Here is a 25081-nt window from a genome sequence, read left to right as displayed (position 1 = left end):
AAACTGAAGTTTTTAAATCTCCTAACTCTTTGTAATAAGTTTCTTTTGAGTTTTCTCAAGGAACATGTTTGATTTAACATGGGTGCCGCAAGCATACAACACAGCGAACAGGCAGATGCTTGGCCCTCTGCAGGGTCTCTGGTAGCTGGAGTCCACAGATCCTGAAGTTAGGGACACAAGGTCAGGAAGAAGCCATGGAAAAACACAAACACAAGATGTAGGGATGCAGCCTGAGACTGAGGAGACAGGAGGATCTCAGGTTTCAAGGCCTGTGGGCGGTGGATGCACAGGATGGCTTTATCTCAAAATAACAAGCACAAGCCCAATTCTTACCAATAATGGCGCAGCTCTGACATGTCAGGCACCACTTGCTCCAATATAAACAGATCTGCCTCTCTTTCTCCTGCAGGCCACAGCCGCCCATTCGAGGACCAGCCTCACATGGCTCCAGGCTCCGGCTTCCCACCACACTCCCCTCTTGTCTCCACACCTGGTATGTCTGTCTGCTGTTACACATCTTCGTGAATGTGGTTATGCTAAAAGACAGCTTGCTAATATCCCCTTGTGTGCCAACGGTACATAAATCACACAGTCACATACACATCAGTCCATTTTTTCAGAAGGCTCATAGCCTGCCTAACTGTCCTGGGTCACATGACTAACAAATGGTGGAATCAGAACCCCAACTGCCCTCTCACGCTATTTTCCAGCTTGATGGAGAGAATCACAGCCAATGTCCTTCAAAAAGGCCGCCTTTCACAGCAGACAACGGGGTCAGTGGCGAGTCACCTCTTGCTTCTCCTCGGGGATCTTTTACTCTTAGCTAAGACGCTGAACACTGCTTCCTTCTTTCTTCAGATACTTGCTACAAATGCAAAGAAACTGTAAATGAGTGTCCAAACTCCGCCAATTAAGTCCAGCACACACACCTGAACTTAATGGGATTCAACACCCCCAGAAGATTAATCAGCTCCGGGGCTGCGGGAACACAAAGGCTATTTTGTGGGAGTGCTGAGGCTGCGTATGCAACCTCCTTTTCTGTGATTACACCTCATTGTATAACAATGTTCAGACATTTGGTTTGAGCAAGCATAGTAATTACATTTCTCACTTTGAACTAATTTAAGCAGCTACATCTGAGTTCCTCCACAAGTCCTCCGGCTGATCCACCCTCTGCCTCCCACCAGGAGCACTCCTGCCTGAGAACTGGGGCTTCTGTGAAATGACTGGCCCTTTGTGCGAGGTGCCCTTGGTAACTCAGAGGCCCCCTTGAAGCCCAACTCAGAGTGGGCAGGAGCAATGAAGTGAACTGTTAAAACACAGAAAGGAAAAGAAATCAGGGCTCCACAGATGGCTCAGAGGTTAAGAGAACTTTGATGCTCTTGCAAGGAACCCAGGTTCAGTTCCCAGCACCCACATGATAGCTCACAACAATTTTTAACTCCAGTTTCAGGAATCCAGCACCCTCTTCTGGCTCCTAAGGCACCAGGCCACACATATATACAGGTTATACAAACATACACGCAAGCAAAACAAGCGTGTGCACGCATAAAACCAAACAGATCTTAGAAAAGCCAGCAAGCAAGAAAGCAAGCAGCTAAGCATCATTTTGCCCCTGCAACCAACAGCCTGGTTTTGCTAGATATGAACACACCTGTCCCATGCCGTGCTGATGCACAAATGCTTTATCTCCAAGACTGCAAAAAGCTCTTAGAACAGCGGGGACAAAATCTCACTGTACTACTGAGTTCACCTGACATTTTATATCTGGGGAGGGGGGGGTGAAGGGCTAGTGACAGATAATAACACCAGGTCACTTTCCTTCTGGTTGGTAGATCACTTTGCAGGCATTGGGGACAGGTCATGACTAATAGCAAGCTTTTCTTCTCCTATTGCTGGGAGCTAACCTGCTCTACCTGGATGCTCTGATAGAGAGAAGGGCATACCTTTAGAGGCAGTCCTGAAAGCTTGGCAGTTGGTCAGGGCCACTCTAGCTTCTGGTTCCACAGTTTGATGCTACATGAAGCAATGGAAAAATCTAACCACTTCCTCAAATGGGACATTTGGCTCCTTCACGCTTGGCTCAATAACTTGCCATGTTGTTGTAGTCGTTGTTGTTTTGGAGCTGAGTCTCATGTAGCTCAGGCTAGCCTCCAATCTGTAATACAGGAGGCTGACCTTGAACTCTTCTGGCCTGGGTATAGTAGTTTGTGTCATCACACCTGGCTCAGAGTAACTTCTTCACTGGGAACTTGAGGCGATTGTGTATGTGTTCGGATGTGGAGTGTGAATGTAGGGTGGAGTGTGTTGAATATTGATGACTGTATTTAATAAGATAAATAACAAAAGCGCAACCAGACAAATTTCAAAGCCATGGAAATTGTCCTTATCTACTAGGTGTGTGGTGGGACCAGGCTCTAACCCATGGCTACACGGCCAGATTTGAGAGATGCAGGGGACCCTGATGCCACACAGCATGTCATCTCTCTCTGTGTGGGCTGAGCAAGCTGAACCCAGGCTTGGCTGAGTCCGCACAGCAAGCATCATACATCCAGCCGTCCACTTGCTTTGCAAACCTAAAGTTTGCTCTCTTGTTGCTTCAATCATAAGACCAATTAGGGGCTGGAGAGATGGCTCAGTGGTTAAGAGCACTGACTGCTCTGCCAGAGGTCTTGAGTTCAATTCCCAGCAACCACATGGTGGCTCACAACCATCTGATTCACTCTTCTAGTGTGTGTGTGTGTTTGTGTGTGTGTGTGTGTGTGTGTGTGTGTGTGTGTGTGTGTGTGTGTGAAGATAGCTGAAGTGTACTCATATAAATAAAAAATAAATGTTAAAAAAAAAAGACCAATCAGAACCAAGTGTACTTTTTAGAACTTGGCAAACTGAGGCAGGAAGACAGCCTCAATGTCAAGGCAAGCCTGAGCTGCACCTAAGATCCTGTCCAAAACCACGCCACCCATTCTTGAGGATTAACAGTTGCTGGGGAAAGGAGAGGCATTTTCCTGAGTGACATAGCTCTGAGAAGTCACTCGCGCTTCTGTAAGTAGCCCTAAATTAAAGAACGGTATTGGCTTAGGCCGGGGCGCTGCACACTTTTGAAACCAGCACCGAAGGGACAGTAGCAGACCTATGTGGGTTCCAGGCCAACTAGGGCTACAAAATGAGACCTTGTCTCAAACAGACAAATCAACTGGATGGGTAACACACGGAGACGATGCCTGTCCCTGCTTTACCTCAAGTGAGAAGAACACAGGAAGGCAAACAGACAGCCTCCCCCAGAGCTCGGCTTTGAGGACAACGCTCCCTTGGGCTCTCGGAGAGTCCCCACCATGAGAGAATAGGACATTCTGGGTACTTCAGGACAAACAGCAGTATAGGGAAAACTATGAGAAACAGAGGACTGGGGGCGGAGGTCTGGGGGTGGGGGAGCAACAAAAAAAAGAATGTTAAAATGACCAGAAGGGGCTGGGGAGATAGATGGCTTAGAGGGTGAGAGCGCCTGCTACACTGAGAGCACCGAGCACCCACACCAGGCAAGCCACGAGCACTTCTGTGAGGAGCAGCTCAGAAGGAACAAGAGGATCATGGGGCTTGCCGGCCACAAGCTCCACGTTCAGTGGGACACTGTGTCACCATAAGACAGTGATGAAGGACGTCCAACGTTATCCTTGGATGTCTTATCAATCCATATTCTCTTAAATTCTCTTGCCCCATTCTTTCCTGGAGTCCTCTTGGCACCCTGTACAGTCATAAATCCTCAGCAGACAGGCCAGGCGTGGCAGCTCACACCTGAACTCCCAACACTCTGGAGGCTCAGGCAAGAGTATGTCTGACGTGTGTGGCTCACAGCCATCATCCCAGCACTTGAAAGTCACCCTTGGCCAAGTTCAGAGACAGAGGCCAACCTAGGCTACCTCAGATCCCATCTAGACAGAGCCCACTCTCTCTGGGTAAGGCTCTCAGTGTGAAATGCACAGCTGACACCTGGGTGGCAGAGGGTCCCTAGCCAGACCTAAGGACGTCTGGCCTCCACTGGTGTGACTCACTGTAGAATACACAACCCACCCGTTAATCTCATGGGTTAGTTCTCGCGTTTTCGGCTTTCCTGTTATTGCCATTACCTGCTGCCTTCTCTCTTTAAATGTTCATTTTCCATGAACCAAGCACATTCTTTCATTGAATGCTACAGTAATCCTTTGAGGATTCAGGAGACGCTTCGAAAGCAGCTGCCAGGCAGCCTGGCTCTCCCCTACTTCCCCACCACTAACGATGCTCCTGCTGCTCATAGTGGAGGTCAGGTTAGGGAAAGAGCCCACCAGGGCATCACCGTTCTGGCCATCAACCTTCTCTGAAGCAGTGCCTCCACGCGATGACAAGGCAAGTGGCACTTCTGCCTGTGCGCTTTACTGCGCCAGCGTGTACAGGTTCTGAGAAGGCACTGTCTCCAAAGGGCCTGGAAAGCCAAGCTGCAGCAGAGGGCAAAGTGAGGGGTGGAATGGTGGCTGAAAGCTCACTTCCTTGTCTTAATTGGCATCCATCTTAGTGTTAATTGGCTTGGAGTTAAGTACCTTTCATATGAACCTGGGGAAGCTGACCTTTGGAGCGGCTGGTGACTTGGTGGGTAAATATGTCTTTATGGACTTCATAAAATGCAGTCTGTGTAAACACGCCCTCAAGAACTGTTAAGGGCACTGGGTGGCTGGGGTATGGCACAAAGGTGGCCTTTAAGACTGCTGAGTGCTCGGTGGTTAGACATTTAGGAAATCGAACATGCAGATATAGTTTCAGTTTGTGGGGGGGATCTCAAACTGGCAGGCAAGCAGAGGAACCTCCTGGGGACCACACCAAAACGCAGATCAGGGCTGAGGACACAGCTTAGGTGGTAGTGTTCCTCGGCAAACATAAAGCCTGGGGCTCCATCCAGCACCACATAAAACTGGGCATGGTGTACATATTGGGGAGGTGAAGCCTGAGAGATCAGGAGGAGTTCAAGGCTAGCCTTGGCTATGCAGCAAGTCTGAAGCTAGCCTGGGCTATATAAGAACACACACACACACACACCCCTAAAGCATACTGCAGCGCGCGCACACACACAATCCCAGTACTCCAAAGCAGAAGTAAAAGGACTGAGGTTAAAGCCTACCCTGGACCACACAGTAAGCATAAGGTTAGCCTGGGCTACACATAGAAACTCATGTCTCAAAAAACAGGAGAGGCCGCCAGGTGGTGGCGGCTCACACCTTAAATTCCAGCACTCGGAGGCAGAAGCAGGAGGATCTCTGAGTTCACAGGCAGCCTGGTCTACAGAGTGAGTTCCAGAACAGTCCGGGCTAAACAGCAAAGCCCTGTTTGGGAAGAGGGAGGAGTTGTTAACAGAAGAGGGAGAAGGGAAAAGGGGCAAGGGGGAGAGAAGAGAGAGAAACAAAGGCAGAAAGCCACTGTTGTAAGGCTGTCAGGACTTCCTCAGAGGCCCAAGCCCCCATCAAGATGACCTTGTCAAAATGCTGTAGGATAGAAACTTACAGCTTGGCAAACTTCCGGGCCCCGGTAACAAGGCAAGGATGAACTGAGAGCTAGAAACCTGTGAACAGGGGTTAAAAATGGAAGCTTAGCCCCAGGAGAGCACAGGTGAACAACTCAGGATTGCATCTTCTACTCTCTCTCTCTCTCTCTCTCTCTCTCTCTCTCTCTCTCTCTCTCTCTCTCTAGCTGGGCTGGCCTCAAGCCTGTTCTGTAGCTGAGTCTGGCCTTGAACTCCCGATTCTCCTTCAGAGAAGGCTATCTCTTTCCAAGCACTGGGATTAGAGGTGTAAGTCAACCATGATTGTTTCATTTCGTGGAAAAGAAGGGTTTCCGGAGTTCTGAGCTATTGGTTGACACTGTCCGTCAAAGCACTTGCCACACAAGCTGACAGCCTGAGTTCTCTCCCTGGAAACCGGGCACAGAGCTGGATGCCAACAGCTCACTGTGTAAACCCAGCGCTCCTACAAGACAGACAGGAGAATCACATGGAAACCCTACAGAAGGGGGACGGGGGTATCCAGGTAAGGTACGGTGGCACAGCCTGTAATCCTAGCACCCAGGAAGCTTAAGCTGGAGAAATGCTACTGACTTTTAGGTCCGCCTGGGATACACAATAAAAGCCTATTTAAAAAAACAGTAAGGGAAAATGTTCTCCCATGACCAACAGAGCAACATGCCTTTCTTTCTCTTTGCTGTTAACAGTGTATGTTAGCATGAACTGTCACAGCCATGTGCCTAAACTACTACCCATCCCAGCCTGGCAACCACTGCCCTTCACCCTGGAGAGCAGCATACCGAATACTCCTTCCTGCTTCCTGCTGTCTATGACCACATGGCCTTGGCAGGAAACCTCAAAAGCACTGGCATTGACAGTGTGGCGTGGACAGCAAGAGAAAAACATAGGTAGCCCCAGAAATGCTACTTCTGTAGCCCAGAAGCAAAATCCTGGGAACTTTATTTGAGGGCTCATCTCTCTTGCAGGATGGCCATCTGGAGGCCCCTTGCCTCCACTCCCAAACTTCCTGTACCCCTGCCAAGCCACAGGCGACACACACAGGAAGAGCATTTGGAAGCTCCTCTACCTCACCCTTGCACAGCATGTGACCAAGGCTAGCAATCTGTTCGTGTTGATGCTTCAATATCTACGTGGGCCACATGGATCTGAACGGATGTTGTCTCCATCTTCTCCTTGTCTCCTGAGGCTCTGACAACTCAGAGCTAATGAAGGTCACAAATGTTTAATATAAAACCCAAAAACGGGATGGGACCAAGACCAGATGCTACCTCTGACATAGCTCAAACCACACCATGGCTGTATGACCTTAAATTGCCTTGCCAGACTACAATGTACGTGTTGAAGAAGGGACCTAAGCTTGTTACTTCCCAACATCTCTAGCTCTACAATGCCGTGGTGAATAAGTAGCAGATGCTTTACCCTATTGAGAAAGGGTGAGAGGAGAGGCAGCGATATGAAGCTAACACACTAGAGACCCTCCCAGGGGTTCTAAGGAGGATGGCTGACCTTCAGTGTCACAGCAAGGTGCTTTACCATTCGGAACGTCACACCTTAAGACCAATGACCTCTCATGAAGGCAACTTTTCCAGCAACACCCTCGGCGCCAAAGACAAACTGAAAAGTCCTATCCGACACGACAGACACAGTGCCAACTGTCCCTGTCGCCAACCTAGCCCGCACCCTCTAACTAGTTTTGTTACCAACTTATAGCGTCTTCATCTGCTTGCTCAGGTCTTCAGACAAAAGTCCCAACACCTACTTCCTGGCCTAGCACTCAGCAATCTCCAAAGTTAGCCTCAGGGGACCATACTGGTTTTCTCCAGCCTCACCAAGCATGAAGTTCTAGATGGGGGTGTCCTGCTTGGAGAGGAAGTCTCAGAACAAGAGCTGGCCCTTCCCCAGCTTGTCTGATCTGCCTCTCCCTGCAAATACACTAGCACCCTTCTGCCAGCCTGCAAAAACACAAAGCTTTGGTTTGGCTAGTATAATCACCAAATTAAATAAATAAATAAATAAATAAATAAATACATTTTAAGAATCAATTTATTTCTTTTTCTCTTTAAGAGAAAACCATAGAAAATCAAAGCTTGTTGTGTTTTTAAATTTATTTTTCAACTTGTAAAACAGGTTATTATTATGTAGCTTTGGCTACTCTAGAACTATGTAATCCAGGATGACCTGAGACTCACAGACAGCCACCTGCCTCTGCCTCCCCAGTGTCAGGATCAAAGTATCTGTGTTGGCATGGGTGCTTATTTTTTGTTTATTACTTCTGGTTTGGTTTTGTTGTTGTTCTTTGTTTTGTTTTTGAGATGGGATCTACTATGTAGCTCTGAGTATCCTAGAACTTGCTATGTAGTCAGGCTAGCTCAAACTTAGGACCCTCCTGCCTCTACCTTCTGCACTTACAAGGCTTGGCTCTACACAGTTTTGTTGACTGATTATGAGCAAGGGATCAAACCCAGTGCTTTGTGCATGCGAGGTAAGTGCTCTATCACAGAGCTATATTCCCAACCTTAATGTTTGTACTTTTAAAAGACTATTTGTGTATAAATCCCTGCATGTAGTTAAATGCACTCTATGCCTGTGTGAGTCCAAGGAGGCCAGAAAAGGGGATAAGATCCCCCACGAACTATAGTTACAGGAAGATCAGGCATCACGTGGGTACTGGGAACCGAACCTGGATTCTCTGCAAATAGTGAGCACTAACTGCTGAGCTATCTCTTCAGCTTTTTTTTTTTTTTAAAGCAATGAGGTTTCTTTATAACATCTGCCTCTAGAAGAGTCTTAGAATGTTGTTGTCTAAAGACATGCACTAGCATGACCAAGACCACACAGCAGGTGAGCGGCAAAGGGGTAGGAATCAATGTGTCTCAAATCCTAGAGCTCGCTACACACACACACACACACACACACACACACACACACACACACACACACACACACGCAACGTCTCTTCTTTCCTATTTGGAATCCATGGAGTTGGGGCAGCCTCTCCTCCATTATAAAGAGGAAAGCACTGCAGAGAAGGGGTGTTTTTGTTCAACTGCTGTGGGGATGGGGAGATGGATGGAGCTGAAAGAGGCAAGATTCACCCCACACCTCCTGCCTTAATCAGAAAACCAAGTACTGACTCATGGTCAACATCGAGACCACCTGGGCTCCACCTTTCCTCTCCTGAAGAGCCTCTCTGCCCGCGCCCCCCCCCCGCCCCCCTGCTTCCCCAGCACGTGCTCCGGGGACTACATTTGTATCTCCTAATGAATCTTGAGTTGAGAAAAAATATAAAACAAATATCCACTATCATTTCAGCAATACCTAATGAGGCTCTGTTTTATTACAGTAAGAGCACTACTGTGTGCACTGAAAAAGATACACACTGTGTGGGTGATACTGCAGAATTCAGTTCACAAACAACACTTAAGATTACATAAAGGATCCCGACTACTTGTTGTGAGCTAGTGGGCAGTTAGTCAATTCAAGACTTGCAGACTGGGACTGGTCAGACGGCTCCCTGGGTAAATTCTCACAGCCTGGGTTTGACTGATTGATGGACCCTGCATAGTCATACAAGAGATCAACTCCGAAAAGCTGTCCACTGACCTCTACACCCACACTGTGGGTCAAACATGCCCACACACAACCAAAACTAAGTAGCAAGACCCGCAAGAGCTGGAGAGAGCCGTTAATAGGAAGAGCTGCTCTTACAGAGGCCCCAAGATCATTACCCAGCACCCAAGTCAGGCTACTCACATCTCCAGCTCAAGGGGATCTGACACCCTCCTCTTCTGGCCTCCCCATGAACCCACACTCCCAGGCACATACCCATATATACAGTTAAAAAAAATACAAATCTTTAAAAATAGTCTTAAAAAGAGACTTCCTGGGAATGGACCTTAGGCCCTACTCAGGATCCTCAGGAAGAAAACTGTGACAGACTAATAAAGCACTGGGTCCCCTTCCTCCCAGGAGAGCTACCAGTATTTTAGTGCTTCTTTGTGGGGGGCAGGGGGGGGAGACAAAGAATCTCTCACTTATTTTAGCCTTGTGGTCTATTCTTAGATCTCCAGCAGCCAGGCCCAAGTACAGCCCTCCCTCCTCCAATTCATATTCCAGTCTCTTCTCATTCCTCACCAGGAATTATCTCAAAGAGTAAGAACTGACAAGTGACAGATCATTTACATTTTAACCCTATTCAGACTTAGGTAAATGGTTTAATATGCATGCTAATATTCCATCATTATTCCAATTAAGGAAACTATTATGTTAAAGTGTTTAATCAGAAGGGTTAGGGAGAGCTGCAGACACCTAAAATTAACCTCCAATAGTCTTGACAGTCACCCCATTTAAATGCTAGGCTATAAGCAACTCTTACTTAAGATTTCTGCTTAGGCACACGGGGATTCCTGATAAGACCTAAAAGCAATTCATTTCCTAACAAGATTGCTGTCTAAAAGAATAAACTATAAGAGCCGCAATTTAAATACAATCAAAGCCCCAAGCAGTGGCATGCCAGGGGATTTAAACACCATCATCTTGATCCCTGTTAACAACAATGCTATCCGCATCAGAAACAACACAAGAACTTCCTCTCTCTCTGACCTTCTCTGTTTAATTATTTCCTGTGATTTCTTCTAGGGCTGAGCTTGCATGCTGCCCAGGGCCAGCAGGCTTTCCGTACACGACTGATTTCGCTAGAAGATGCAGACTGCCAGCAGCCTGTTGAGATATTCCGCAGTTGGGGGCCCTTGTGTACTTAAGTGACAGATTTTTGGGGGCTCCTGGCATGCATAACCAACTTTTTGGTTTTCTGGGGTTTTTGTTTTGTTTTTGGAAGGGAGGGGTTGGTTTTCACACACACATACACACACACACAATTTTTGCTCTCTCTGTGTAGCCCTGGCTGTCCTGGAACTTACTTTGTAGAACAGACCGGCCTCAAACTAAGGGACCCTCCTGCCTGTCCATCCTAAGTGCTGGAATTAAGGATGTATACCGCCATGCCTGGCTTCAACTTTTATTTTCAACTGCCAGAAGAAAACACAAAGTTTTCCTCAACTCATTCCCATTCCCATCTAAAGTCAAACAGGAAATTCTGTTAGGGACAAGAAAAGATAGTCTTGGTACTATCTCCCAGTTACTATCTCCCACTTTGTCCCATGAGCCACAACAAATGAAGTACTAACAATACCAGGTATGTTTCATTATCTTAGATCTGCACCCATATACATGAAATTAAAAAAAAAAATCTTAATTCCTTCTGAAAACAGGAACATCTCAGGCCCCACCCAGTCAGGATCCCATCTCTATACCAGCCCAGTACTGGTGTCCTTTTGAAAACTACTGTTTCTTACCGGCTGGCCCAGGTATAGTGTGCCCTTCTGGCTACTTTCCTCATACACACTTTCCATCTGGGATAAGGCAGGCAGCTTGTTCTCTCTCCAAGTAAGAACTTACACTGTTCATATTGCAGGCAGAGGAAGCCAACTTAATGGCTGAGGATAGCTCACTACAGAGCGCTCGTCCAGCCTACATGAGGTCCTAGGTTCAATCCACGATGAAGGACTGCCAAAGAGATTCACCTAGCATTAAATGCTTACAAGATTCAGGGTTCAGCTGGGCAGTGTGTGCACACCTTTAATCCCAACACTCAGAAGGGAGACTCAGGCAGACCTATGAGATCCGAGGATCGGCCGCCAGCCGGGTCTAGACTCAGTTCTAGGACAGAGAAATCCTGTCTCCAAAAAAAAAGAAAAAAAAAAGATTGAGTTCAAATTCATTTTCTTTTTTCTTTTTTTTTTTTTAAAGATTTATTTATTTATTATATGTAAGTACACTGTAGCTGTCTTCAGACACTCCAGAAGAGGGTGTCAGATCTTGTTACAGATGGTTGTGAGCCACCATGTGGTTGCTGGGATTTGAACTCTGGACCTTCGGAAGAGCAGTCGGGTGCTCTTACCCACTGAGCCATCTCACCAGCCCCTCAAATTCATTTTCTTAATAGTAGCAAGTCAATGTATTTACAATGCTTTATACAAAGACACATGGTTCTGTGAAGTTGAGAGACACAGCGGTCTTCTATAGATATAAAATCTAAAGTCAAGTACCTGGTTAAAGAAGCAAATCCTGAGACTGGTGAAATGGTTCAGCAGTTAAGAGCATTGGCTGCTCTTGCAGAGGAGCGGAGTTCAGTTCCCAGCACCCACATGGTGGCTCACAGCCATCTGTAACTCCAGTTCCAGATCTGGCGCTCTCCTCTGCCTTCCTCAAGCACCAGGGACTCGTGTGGTGCACACGTGGACACATAGGCAAAACACTTAAATACACAGAATAAAAGTTTCATAACTACAAAAATAAGCTGGGTGGCAGTATTGCAGTTCAGCACTCAGGGAGCGGAGGAGGTGGGTCTGAGTTCAAGGCCAGGCTCAGATTGGTCTACAGAGTGAGTTCTAGGACAGTCAGGGCTACACAGAGAAACCCTGTCTCAAACAACAACAAAAACAACAATAATACCTTCAAGATTAATAATAATACAACCAAAGTCCTGCTAGGCCTGATGGATCACACCCATAATCCTAGCACTGGGGGTACCAAGGCTAAATGAACCCCATGACCGTCAGGCCAGCCTAGGCCACAGAATGAGACCTTATTTAAAACAAAACAAGGGCTGGTGAGATGGCTCAGTGGGTAAGAGCACCTGACTACTCTTCCGAAGGTCAGGAGTTCAAATCCCAGCAACCACATGGTGGCTCTCAACCATCCGTAACGAGATCTGACTCTCTCTTCTGGAGTGTCTGAGGACAGCTACAGTGTACTTACATATAATAAATAAATAAATCTTTAAAAAAATAAATAAATAAAAATAAAAAATAAAACAAAACAAAACAAGCATAAATCCTGCTGTGATCAAATAAGATAAAAACTTTTAATTGATTATTAGCATTATTATTTTGTGTGTGTGGTGGTAGATATGAAAACCAGAGTGACTTTGTGCATGCTAGTGACCTATATCCTCAGTCGTTGGGCAAGATGTTAACTTTAACAAAATCTTCTCCTCACCTAGAGCACAGGGGTGTTGGAGGGTCAGCCATGCTCCACCCACAGGCAACCACTTGCGTGTACTTAAGTACAACACAACCTCTGCGTGCCTTACAAGCCACTCAAGGGCCTTGCTTGTCAGGGACGACTGACATCATACAGATCCTGACAACACTCAGCGTGAAGTTTCCAGGATCCGGGAAGTTAGCAGGTGAGAATAGGGGCAAGTATAGCAATCAGTGAATGAGAAGACGAAACTGTCCTCATACCCGTAAGGCACGAGAAAGTGTCTAACATCCTAGAACGTAAGTTCCTTAAGGGCAGGGCCTGCCTGAGTCACGCTCTGACAAGTATGTGGATTAGGGTAGGTGTTCAGGCGCTCAGTATTCAGTGGCAGGTAGTAGCACTCAGTTCTCCGGCTACACCCTGCGCTGCTTGTTTCTAGCCATACAATAATTCATACGTGGTTTTGCAATTAGGGCCCTAAGCACGTGCTACAGAATCTAAATGTACCACTCACAATATCAACACCTGTCCTCTAGCGCTCCTAGCGTCCCTGGAACAAAATAAATAAATAGATAGATAAATAAACAAATAAATCTAAGACAGCAAGGCCCACAAAACCGGTGAACAACAGAAGCTCTGTATCCTGAAACCTGGTGCACATGGCCTGGGGAACAGCAGACTTGACTCGATGGGTAAGCAATGAGTAACTATATTAAGACTGTTTACTTCAGGGCTGGAGAGATGGTTCAGTGGTTAAGAGCACCGACTGCTCTTCCGAACGAAGGTCCTGAGTTCAAATCCCAGCAACCACATGGTGGCTCACAACCATCCATAATGAGATCTGACGCCCTCTCCTGGTGCATCTGAAGACAGCTACAGTGTACTCATATACATATAATAAAATTAAATAAATAAATAAATAAATAAATAAATAAGACTGTTTACTTCAAAAGATCTGCAATAGGAACCAAACTGTTGGAATATCTACTAAATTAAACTTGCCCAGCACCTCACTTGTTTTCTTGGTAGGAAATATAAAGTGAAATACCAACATGGCATGCAAGTAGACAAAACACATCCCAAGCCAACATCATCTGGGGAGCCCGGAGGTTCACCCCAGCCCCTCCAGCCCTACTGAGGTAATGACAGCTGGTCATGACCAACACTTCAGAAATAAAGAAAAAGAATGTTTTATTCTCCCAGGACATCAGAGAAGCAAAAGAGACAGCAGACCATGACGTTTACGACCTAGCTCTCCTTTCAGAAGCTCCAAGGAAACGCTGAGCAAGGTACTCTACCTTAAAGTGGGGACAAGGCCGTGGATACTTGACATGGGCTTCTGAAGACGAGACATCTTGGCACACAAGGAGCCAGAGCAGATGGGAAGGGGGTCCAGTAAACTGCCAATGTGAGACGTCTAACGGAAGCTTACCCAGGCTTTTTAGTAAGAGTCAGGTCTAGACCAGTCCAACACATGAGTTTCTGTGATCCAGAGCTCCTGAGTCAGAAAAGGGACAGAGGTAGGGGCTGTCCAAAGCCACATTTACTCCACTTCCTTCATGGTGGCCTCCCTCATGGTTTTGGTGGTCCCAAGCTAGAGGTGGCAGCTTATGTCTGTAATTCTAGCATAAAAAGCAGAGACGAGTAGGTACAACTTTGAGGCTTGTCTGGATTACAGTGAGTTCTAGGCCAGCCTGAGCTACATAGAATAAGAACTGTCTTAAAAATCAAATGGGGAACAGAAGGGGTGACCCACAACTTTAGTCCCAGCACTTGAGTGGCAGAGGCAGTCGGATCTCTGTGAGTTCAAGGTCAGTCTACTCTACATAGTAAGTTCTAGGCCAGCCAGGGCTACATATTGAGACTTTGACTCAAAACAAAACAAAACAAAACTAATCTAACTAACTAACTAACAATATAAATGGGTTTGGAGATGGAGCTTGGGTGGTAGAGTGCTTGCCTAGCATGCCAAGGCCTGGGTTTAAGTGCCAGAACTGGGTGTGTAGCAATTCAATGTCACCCTAGGCTATATGGTGACTTCTAGGCCAAACTGAGAACCTGTGCCAAAAAGAAAAAAAACAAAACAAAACAAAACAAAACTTTTTGTATGCAAGAAGAAAGTGAATTATCATTAAATGTTTATGTAGGTGAAATGATTTTTTAATGAAGAAAACATTAACTTCCATCAGATGTTTACAGAACACCTATTGATAGGCACTATCAGGCCATGGATGGAAGAGCCAATAAATTCGTCAGACATCATGGGCAGTTTCCCTGTGCACCTGCAGTCCCTATGGGACACAAATGTCAGCCCAGCCAGGATATCTGAGCCATCAGGACTAGAGGAGGGATCCAGGGCTATGCAACAGCAGAAAGAAATAACAGAATAAACCACAAAGACAAAAAAGGAAAGAAAGAAAGAAAGAAACTTATTATTACATGCATCAGGGAAAGACAACTGACATCTAGCCTGGCACATCCTATGCATTTATGAATGGATCTGCCGGGAATATAACTACAAACAATATAACTAGATCTGAAAAGAATTACTATTGCAAGGACAGAGGGAACAAGCCACTGCCATACAATTCAGAAGCTGCCTGTGTCTGTTGTAATATCTTCAATCAAAAGTACTTAATACAGCCAAGTGTGTCAGTGCATATCTTTAACCCCAGCACTCAGGAGTCAGAGGCAGTTAGATCTCTGTGAATCAAGACCAGCCTAGTCTACATATGTTCCAGGCTAGCCAGGCTACTTAGGGTAAAATATACTTTGTCTAAAATATAAAACAAAAACAAAAGTACTAAAAGCTAAGATAAATTCAAGCTGATTTCACTAAGCACAAATAAAGAAAACTGTTTTCAGTCCACAGTGACAGTCATGTTTACAAAAGGCTACGTGAATGTGTTGTTAATAAAGATCATCTAAGAAAGGGAACTGACGTGTGCTTGTGATTGTGCAGCAGAGAGGCAATCAGATCTCTAGTGAATTCGGGGCCAGCCTAGTCTACAGAGCGAGTTCCAGGCCAGCCGGAGCTAAAAAAGAGAAACCCTGTCTCAAAAGACAAACAAAACACAAAACAAAACAAAACAAAACAAAAAAAGAAAGGGAACCGAGTAGTAGTAAAACAGCTGCCTTTTAGGTGGGTGGCTCTTATGTCAGTCAGTCTCAAGTCTTTTATTAATCCTAGCCTATTTCCTTTCCATTTAAGTCCACACCTACCCAGGGCAAACATGTGAAAAATACTCCTTGTCCCCACCCGCACGCATGCAAACCACAGTGAAATGCAGCAGGCCAATCACAAACTCAAAGCACAATGGGTTGCTCAGAGACAATTTAGAAATACCCTTAACTAGCCAAGTGCCACAGTTAATATTACCACGTTAGTCCACAGGAACAGAACAGCAAGTGGGAGAGGGGGAGGGGGGAAGGGGGGGGAAGGCTTGAGGATGATGGGGGCCAGGAGGGAATGTCTAATGAACAGAGCACATTACATGTGTGGGCATGAGATTGTGAAAGAATAAATCAAAAACACACACACTCAGCCACGCAGGGCACTATGTGCATCCATGGAAAATGTAATCAGAAAGAGCCCCCACATGGCTCAGGTCTTACCTTTAAGGTCTAACTTCCTTCAGAGACCATGAGCCAAAACAAACAACCGTACGTATCAAAACTTCCTGCTCTACCTCCATTAGCTGAGAATCTGCTGTTTGTGTGTGTTTGTGTGCAGTCCAGTCAGTAGTGTCGGATCTCTGCCAGTACTGGGTTCATCAGCACAGCTGCCTCCAGCATCAAGTGAGAAGACTCCACCGGAACCCTGCAGCTACTGCAAATTATTAATACTGTGAGTTCTGCAGACTTCTCGAAGGGGTAGAAACACAGACCCATCTTATTATGCCAGAGATGGACTTCTGGGCTGGAAATGTGCTGATCCGGTGACACAATGCTACAGTCCAGGCTCTGGGATGTAGAGGCAGGAAGAATGAATGCGGAGTTTAAGAGCTGAAGACCAGCCCAGCAACACAACGAGACTCCCTAACCCCCATTTATAAAATCCGACCAATCACACAACAGTCAACTTCTGCTTCCCAATTCTAACCTCAGCCACTACAGTCAGAATGGTGCTGAGTCACCCATGCCAGAGTACCACTCTAACAGTTCTATATTAATTTCACAAAACCAAGCCCTGTGTGCACGCTCAGAACAGGTAAGTTGCTCAGAGGGTGGCTAACTACAGCCTGTGCTGAACAGGTGCCACAACTATAATTATTACATTCTTTTTTTTTTCCCCCAAGACAGGGTCTCTCTGTGTAGCCCTGGCTGTCCTGGAACTCACTTTGTAGACCAGGCTGGCCTCGAACTCAGAAATCCACCTGCCTCTGCCTCCCAAACACATACATGTTAATTCAGTCAGCTGGGCTTGGTTGTACATATCTGTACATGATCTTCAATACTCAGGGGGCGGAGACAGGAGGATTTAAAGTTCAAATCAACCTGCCTGAACTACAGAGTGAGTTCAAGGCTAAACAGAACAACAACAACAAAAAAGCTGAGTCTGGAAAGATGAAAGCTGGCTCAACGATGAAGGGCATTTGCTGCTCATCCAAGACTGGGGCTGTGTCCAGCATTCACATTAGGGCTCGCCCTGCCTGTAAGTCCAAGTCTAGAGGAGCAGATGCTCTCTTTTAGACTTCACAAGCACTACACTCACATGCACAAATGCACACCCACACTAACTGTACATAAAAAAAAAAAACCTAATCATAAGCCGGGCGTGGTGGCGCATGCCTTTAATCCCAGCACTCGGGAGGTAGAGGCAGGCGGATCTCTGAGTTCGGCTACACAGAGAAACCCTGTCTCAGAAAACAAACAAACAAACAAAAAACATAATTTTTGTCGGGTGTGGTATTGTATAAATGTAACCCCAGCGCTTAGAAGGTAGAGACAGGAAGATCAGGGAGATGTTTGAAGCCAGCCTTGGCTGCACATGGGAGTCTGAGGCTAGCCTGAGCTCATGGCACCCTGTCTCGAGAAAACAAAACTCAGGGCTCTGTTGGGGCGAGTGGATGGCTCAGCGGGTAAAGTACTTACCATGCAAACCCGATGACCTGAGTTTGGTTCCCAGAATCCACACAAAGGAGGAAAGAGTAACAACCTCACAAAGCTGTCCTCTGACAGGAGTGACATGGCACACATGTATACACACACACACACACACACACACACACACATGCAAATGTTAAACCTTTAAAAAGACAAAATGTCATATGGCTCAGCACTGCCTGTATTATATTAGGTTTGGTGTCCCATACTCGTTTCACCTTAATAAGTCCAACATCCAGTAATATTACTTTGAACCTCCATCCATAATCTAGGGGGGCAAATACAGAATCCTCATGCCCAAGTTTGTTTACCTTCACTTTAATTTGCTATGCTCCTCATACCTCATGACAATGAAGAAAAACCACGGCAACAAGAAACTCATCAATTTAGTACAATCAGAGTTCAAGGAATGACTTACAGAAACAACCAGGAGGCACAGAGGGCTACAGCCATAGTGAAAGGTGCCCGACTAGCTTCGTGAGACCGGGCTCACAAGACTGGCCACCACCGTTTAGATACTAGCTAGGAGCACAGGGTTCTTCCTGACCTGGGCTGTTGAGTGAATTCTCCACGTTGGAGACTAAAGGGATAGTCTCGGACAAACTACTTAAACTCTCCTCAGGTTCCCCAAAAGGGAGATAACATGGTGAGTTCTACATATTCCACTGCTACAGGCATCCCATGAAGACACTCCAGAAGGCAGTGGAAGAAAGCACACTTGTCATTCCAGCACTCAGGAACCTGAGACAGGAGGATCCCTCTAAGTTAGAGTCCAGCCTGGTCTACATAAAAAAGCTAGCCAGGGGATTTATGGTGAGGCCCTATCTAGACAAGAACAAAAATATAACTCCCCCAAAAGCCAATTCAACAGTGGTAAAGACACCAGGGCTCTCTAACCCTCTGAAACTAGAACCCATCTTTAAGACCTACTGTCTCAACAGAATTCTTTCGTTTTTTTGTTTGGTTTTTGTTGTTGTTGTTGTTTGTTTGTTTTTTTGTTTTTTCGAAACAGGGTTTCTCTGTGTAGCTCTGGCTGTCCTGGAACTCACTCTGTAGACAAGGCTGGCTTTGAACTCAGAAATCGGCCTGCCTCTGCCTCCCAAGTGCTGGGGTTAAAGGAATTCTTTACCCAACCTGAGCTCAAACTCATGACATCCCTCCTGCCTCAGTCTCCAGCTGCTGGGATAACAGGTGTGAGCCACCAACTTCAGCTTCTACAAGCCTTCTGATCACAGTCAAATTGATCTCTCTCCCCAGGACTGGAATGAGGAAGTATTCCCTTAACACTGGTGTCCTCACCTGGAATCCTTTCGTCTAGGCTAGCAAATGGGGGAAGGCACAAGGCTGACTGGCCACTGGAAAACAGCACAAGCCGACTGCACCCCCAGTGGAAGAAGCCAGGAACCTTAATGCACACTGGGCAAAGCTCTCCAAGAACCCCCATCAGCACAGGTACTGTTCACTGCCCCCAAGGCTACTCCTAAGTGCAAGTACAGACAAGGACCCAGAAAAAGAACTGTTTATTGGCCAAGTTTCAAAAGGGGAGGGCCTAGCAGATAATCCTTCCCTCTATATTTCAGCATTAAAACTCTCAACTTTCTTCCCCTATTTTATGATTTCAATGACAGGTATAGTAAGGCAAAATAAGATGTCTAAAACAGCCCAAAGCATGCTGTGAGACTTGCACAGCAGGTGGGAACCTCTCCAGGGACAGGTGTCTTGACAGATTAGGGTTACTGCTGTCAAAGTTCCCTGGGGACACACCGAAGGAAATTCCCTTTGCAGAACATCAGCTTCCTTCCACTCAGTCTGACAATGAATGCCACAGGATAAAAGGCCATTTAAAAACAATCGAGGGCTGGGCCGCAGCTCAGTAATGGAGCTCTTGCTTGTCTGGCTGTGGCAGGCCCTGGGTGCGAACTCCAGACCGAAGACAAAGGAAAAGAAGGGAGATTTCTTAGAGTGGTACACAGGATTTTGCCACCTGCTACAAGAGCTCTTTAAGCCGCCCAGTGGCCCAGTCCTGAGTCACTTCCCCTCTCTGCACTCTAGAGTGTCAATGCTCACGGGGGAAGGGGGTGGGGTGGACACACAAAAGCAAAAGACCCAGGGTTTGGGAGCTAGTCTCCAGCCACTCCCGCTCCACCTCTCCAGGTCCCCCTCCCCTCAGCGTCCCCGAGACTGCGGACCCATTCTGGAGTCCAAGCAGGCGCCGCTGCTACCTTGGCTAATGGCAGCACTGAATGAAAGGAGCCGAGGCAGGCTCAGGATTTATGAATGTGCAAGGGAGGAGGGATATCATGTGACAATAAAGGAGAACGTCTTATTCACAAAAAAAAAAAAAAAAAAAAAAAAAAAAGTGGTGAGCGAATACAGCCACTGAACAGCAGTCTCAGAGCCGGGCACGGCTAGGACCCCTGGCTAAGTACCCGCTGGGGCCCACGGGCAGCCCCGCCCCCAGCTCCCCGAGAGGGAAACGCCTCGAACACTACTAGAGCGGAGATCCAAACCTAAGTGCGACTTAGGCGGGAAGCAGCTGCCACTTGGCCCAGAGACGGTGACAAGCCCGGGTCTCCCCGAGGGGCGAGCACAAGCACCTCTGACTAAGCACCGAGAGCTTTGTTCCCCTCGGGCCTGCGGGCCGGGCACACGCACGGGCACGCGCTCTCCCTCACATACATGCCAGGAGCGCGCTTCCCCGCACGCTCTCCCGCCCTCGCTGCACACGCTTCGGATCCGCCCCCAGTGCTGCCCCGACACCGCGGGGCGCGTGTGCCGGCCCACACGCGCGTGCACACACTCACGCGCGCCGGGACTCGGCAGGCTGCTCCCGCGCTCTGGCCGCTGCGAGGACCCGGGCGCACTGACCCTGTGCCGAGCCCGACTGGCCCTCCCCCAACTCCTCCGTGTTTTTATGAATGAAAATGTGGTATGCAAATGAGAGCGATTCAAGAAAACGAAATGGCGGAGCCCGGGCCCCAGAGGGCTCCGGAGAGGGCTATGGGAGGGCAGCAGTGCCAGGAGTCACAAAGTCACCATGCACACAGACCCATCGACCCCGGGATGCCCCGCGTGGAGGGCGTCAGAGCTTCCGCTCCCGCAGCCCGAGGACCGCCCCGAGGTCATTTGCGCGCCCTTGGCCCGGGCTGCGACCTGGACTTGCAGACCCCAGGCGGTTTCTGCCGTCTCCCCCAGCCAAGTCAAGAGCCTCGCGCATAGCCCCGACAGCTCAGCCAGCGGCTGCACCCCAGGCCAAGTTCCTCCGACGAGTCCCCTCCTGCGTCCTTGGCGGCGGCCCCCACACCACCCCTCCGGGCACCCGCGTCCCACCCGCGGCTAACTTACTCGTCCGGGTGTGTTTCTTCGGTCATTTTCTTGTTCACCTAGACGCCTGTCCCGCGGCATGCAGCCTGGCTCCCTTCATCTTCCTGTGCGCTCGCCCCCCTTCTTCACATCTCCGACATCTCCTGATTTGGTGGTGGAGGGGGGGAGCTAGAGATGAAGGGGGCGCCGAGGCAGGCGGGGAAATGGAGAGCCCCGAGATCAGGGCGAGGTCTGGGAAGGGGCACACCAGGCAGCGGACGCCGTGGGCCGGCCGGGCACGGCCCCGGGGCTCTGAGGGGGTGCAGAGGCGAGATTTGGGAAGGGGACCCGGAGGGGGAGAGCAGCAGAAAAACAAGCACGCTCCGGGCGGCGGGCGGGCAGTCGGCTGCGCTGGGGCCGGGCCGGGGTCGCCCCCGGGGACCGGGCCAATCAGGGTTCCGGGTAGTGCTCGGCGGCCGGGGGAGATGCGCCTGGGAGGCGGTGCAGGGCGCCCCGTCCGAGCCCCATCTCGCCACTCCACCGATTTACTCCATATTGGATTCTCAGCGCCGCCAACAGGAGGAGGAAGTAGGGCGGAAGCGATGACGTCTTCCCAGCGGCCAGAGGTGGTGGAGTGCAAAAAGCTTCCTACTTGCGACCAAAATAAAAGAGAGAGAGGAGAGAGAGAGGAAAAAAACACACTCACAAAACACTTTGTCCCGCCTACTGAGCGTGCCCCTCTTCTACTCCCCCTCCCGCTAGCTTCCAGTCAGGGAGGAGCCTCGGAACAGCATGGTTGGCACTGCGTTTGTCAGGATCCGAATCCTTGTCTCCGGTGCTCCGGGTTTTAGGAAGCCCAAGAGGGAGGAGGCGGGAGCCGAAGACAAGAGCACATCTGGCTCCCGTTTTGTCCCTCCCTCCTTCCAAACCTTCGGATTAAAAATCAAGGGGGGAGGTGGCGGAGGGCGGAGATGGGGAGGAGTTTAGATGTTGCCAGAGAGTTTGGGTTTGGAGAAACACTGCGGGGTGGGGGTTGGGGGCAGTGCAGGTGGCCTCCGCTGGCCTCCACACGATGGGATTACTGTCATGCAACACCATGCCCACCTAGAGCGGGCATATTTTTAAAAATATGTACGCAGAAAACAAAAGGCAAACAGCCATAAAACTTTGGCATTGCAGGCAGAGATGAAGTTTAAAGGTAACACCAAAGTAAATTATCCAGTCTGTGAATAACGTTTCTTGTCTCCAGCTCTTAGAAGTCTACTCTTAGTTTACTGGGTCACAGATTACTACCTTTGATGGGGTTTGGCCAAAGAGAGACCCAGGAACTCATTACTCCACCCCCGACCCGTCTTCCCTTCCCTTCCCTTCCCTTCCCTTCCCTTCCCTTCCCTTCCCTTCCCTTCCCTTCCCTTCCCTTCCCTTCCCTTCCCTTTCCTTCCCTTCCCTTCCTTTTTCTCTCTTTCTTTCTTTCTCTCTCTCTCTCTCTCTCTCTCTCTCTCTCCCTCTCTCTCTCCCTCCCTCCCTCCCTCCCTCCCTCCCCCCCCCTCTCTCTCTCTTTCTTTCCTTCCTTCTTTCTTTTTGAATGTGCGGGGGCAGAAGGAGGATGCATCCATGCATGTCAGCACCATTTGTGGGCAGAGAGGAGAGGCTGTTGGATCTCCTGGAACTGGTTGCTAGCCTCTGTGTAGGTCCTAGGAATTAAACCACAGTCTTATGGAAGATCTTAACTGCGAGCCATCTCTTCATACCTCTCTTTAAATTATTTTTCCTACCATGGCCTAGGACCTGCCTGAGGTTTTCTGAGAGGACCTATGCACCATCTAGACAACGAGCAGGATTGCACCCAGGGCTCAACTTGTGGATTTGCCTGGAATCTGAATTTGCGATATTAAAATCCATTTCAATTTTTGAAGGGGGCACCATGTTTTCACTTGACATGGATGACACCAATTACAGAGTCACTGGGTATTTCCTGAGGTCTTGCCATGGAATAAGGGACAGGGATTATGTCCTCAAGACTAATAGACATTTCTGTTCTCCTGAATATGCCATTAGAGACATTCCACTTAGATTTTAAATAGCTACGAAACAAACTGGGGGATGAAATATTTGCTTCAAAAATAGAAAATTGCTGGACTGGATAATCCCATTCTACGGAGGCTGGGGTAGGAGGATTGATAGTAGTTCAAGTCCAGCCTGGTCTACAAGTAGAATCCTAGGCTAGACATAGCTAGTAAGCAAAATCCAGTCTCAAACAAAACCACAAACAAAAAACAAACAAAACAAAAACAAAACAGCCGGGCATAGTGGATCATGTCCGTAATTCTAGTATTCTAGAAGCAAAAAGGTGGGTGGATCTCTGTGAGTTTGAGGCCAGTCTGGCCTATATAATGAGTTCCATGCCAACCAGACTACATGATTAAGACCCTGAATCAAAGTAGTGGTCGTGGTGATGATGATGATGATAATCAGCAACAACTAAAACAAAACCCATACACAAAACAAAAGTAGCCCTCTTAGAGGTCTGTGTGTATTGAGAGTTCCACGGGGGCTTGAAAAATAAGAGTTTCACCTTTGAGTCAAGTAGAAACCAGTGGTTTCATGCTTTCCACAACCATGATCTTTGTGGATACACATTGAGGTTCAACACTGGATTCTGAGTGCTCATGACAAGTAGTGGTAAGGACGCCAAACCTCGAGACCTGCATTTTGGTTTTCTCTTAGAAGACCTGAGGTCCTGACAGTGAGGTCTCTGTTAATTCTTCAACTTTTACAGGAATAAACAAAGCAAACCTTATCTTTCTTCATTTTTTGTTTGTTTGATTTGGGGGGTATTTTTATTTGTTTGCTTGTTTCTGTTTTGTTTTTTTTTGTTGTTTGTTTGTTTGTTTGTTTGTAGGCCGTGAAGAAAGTGAGACATACTGGGTGTGGTGGTAGACACCATTAATCTTGGCAGTCTGAAGGTAGAGGCAGGTAGATCTCTTGAGTTCAAAGCTATATTAGTCTACAGAAAGAGTTCTAGGACAGCTAGGGCTAAATATTGAGACCTTGGTTTAAAAAAAAAAAAAAAGACTGGGGGTTGGGTAAGCTGTAGAGTTGCTTAGTGGTTAAGAGCACTGGTTGTTCTTTCAGAGGACCCAGGTATGATTTGCAGCACCCATATGTCTGCTCACAACCTTCTATAACTCTAGTTCCAAAGATCTGACATTGTCTTCTGGACTCCAAGAGCATGAGGTACCCAAGCAATGCATACATAGTTATACATACAGGCAAGATACCCATACACATAAAAGAAAATAAACATAAAACAAACAAAAAGCAGACCCATTCAGAGCTAGGAGATAGGTTAGTATGAGGCTTACTTGTCATCCGAGGGCCTATGCTCCTTCTTTAGCACCCACATTTGATGGCCTGCAATTATAATCCCATTGTTGAAGAGATGGAGACAGGAAAATTCCACAGGGCTTACTAGTCACTTCTGTGGTCTGACAACTTTCAGATTGAAAAGCAAGGTGGATGACTCCCAAAGAACAATAACGGAAGTGTCTAATGAATTACTTGGATCACACCGATCTATTTCTAGAGTTTGTTGTAACGTCTCGGGATTTATTTGTTTTGATTTGTCCCACTGATGTCTTATTTTTTCTTATTCTGTTACCCCCACAAACTATAATAAAATCATGTCCTTTCTCAAAAAAAAAAAAATCGTAGACATTCGAAAATAAGTAAGCAGGGCGTGGTGGCGCAAGCCTTTAATCCCAGTACTTGGGAGGCAGAGGCAGGTGGATTTCTGAGTTTGAGGCCAGCCTGGTCTACAAAGTGAGTTCCAGGACAGCCAGGGCTACACAGAGAAACCCTGTCTCGAAAAACCAAAAAAAAAAAAAAAAAAATATTAGTTTGTCCCAATCTTAGATTTAGATTTCAATTCAGAAGCATTATAACCATCAATCGGGGCACGGTAGACTCGAGAGACTGAGACAAAATAATCACTGTCCGTTGGAGTACACAGTTCCAGGCTAATGTGGGCTAGAGTGAGACCCTGACTAAAAAATAAAACACAAGTCACAAAACAACAACAAACCC

General features: G+C 47.5%; 1 protein-coding gene across 1 annotated transcript in view; it reads right to left on the bottom strand.

Moving 5' to 3' along the window:
- Spred2 (sprouty-related EVH1 domain containing 2) overlaps positions 1-21552 on the bottom strand; it is a 99585-nt gene extending 78033 nt beyond the window's left edge. Inside the window, exon 1 of the mRNA NM_033523.4 lies at positions 21038-21552. Coding sequence (NP_277058.1) covers positions 21038-21063 — 26 coding nt within the window. The 5' untranslated portion in view covers positions 21064-21552. The remainder of the gene's footprint in view (positions 1-21037) is intronic.
- Between the last annotated feature and the right edge of the window lie 3529 nt (positions 21553-25081).

Source organism: Mus musculus, chromosome 11, assembly GCF_000001635.26.
Source record: "Mus musculus strain C57BL/6J chromosome 11, GRCm38.p6 C57BL/6J".
Taxonomy (NCBI): domain Eukaryota; kingdom Metazoa; phylum Chordata; class Mammalia; order Rodentia; family Muridae; genus Mus; species Mus musculus.
This window is presented reverse-complemented; position numbering and strand designations above follow the sequence as displayed.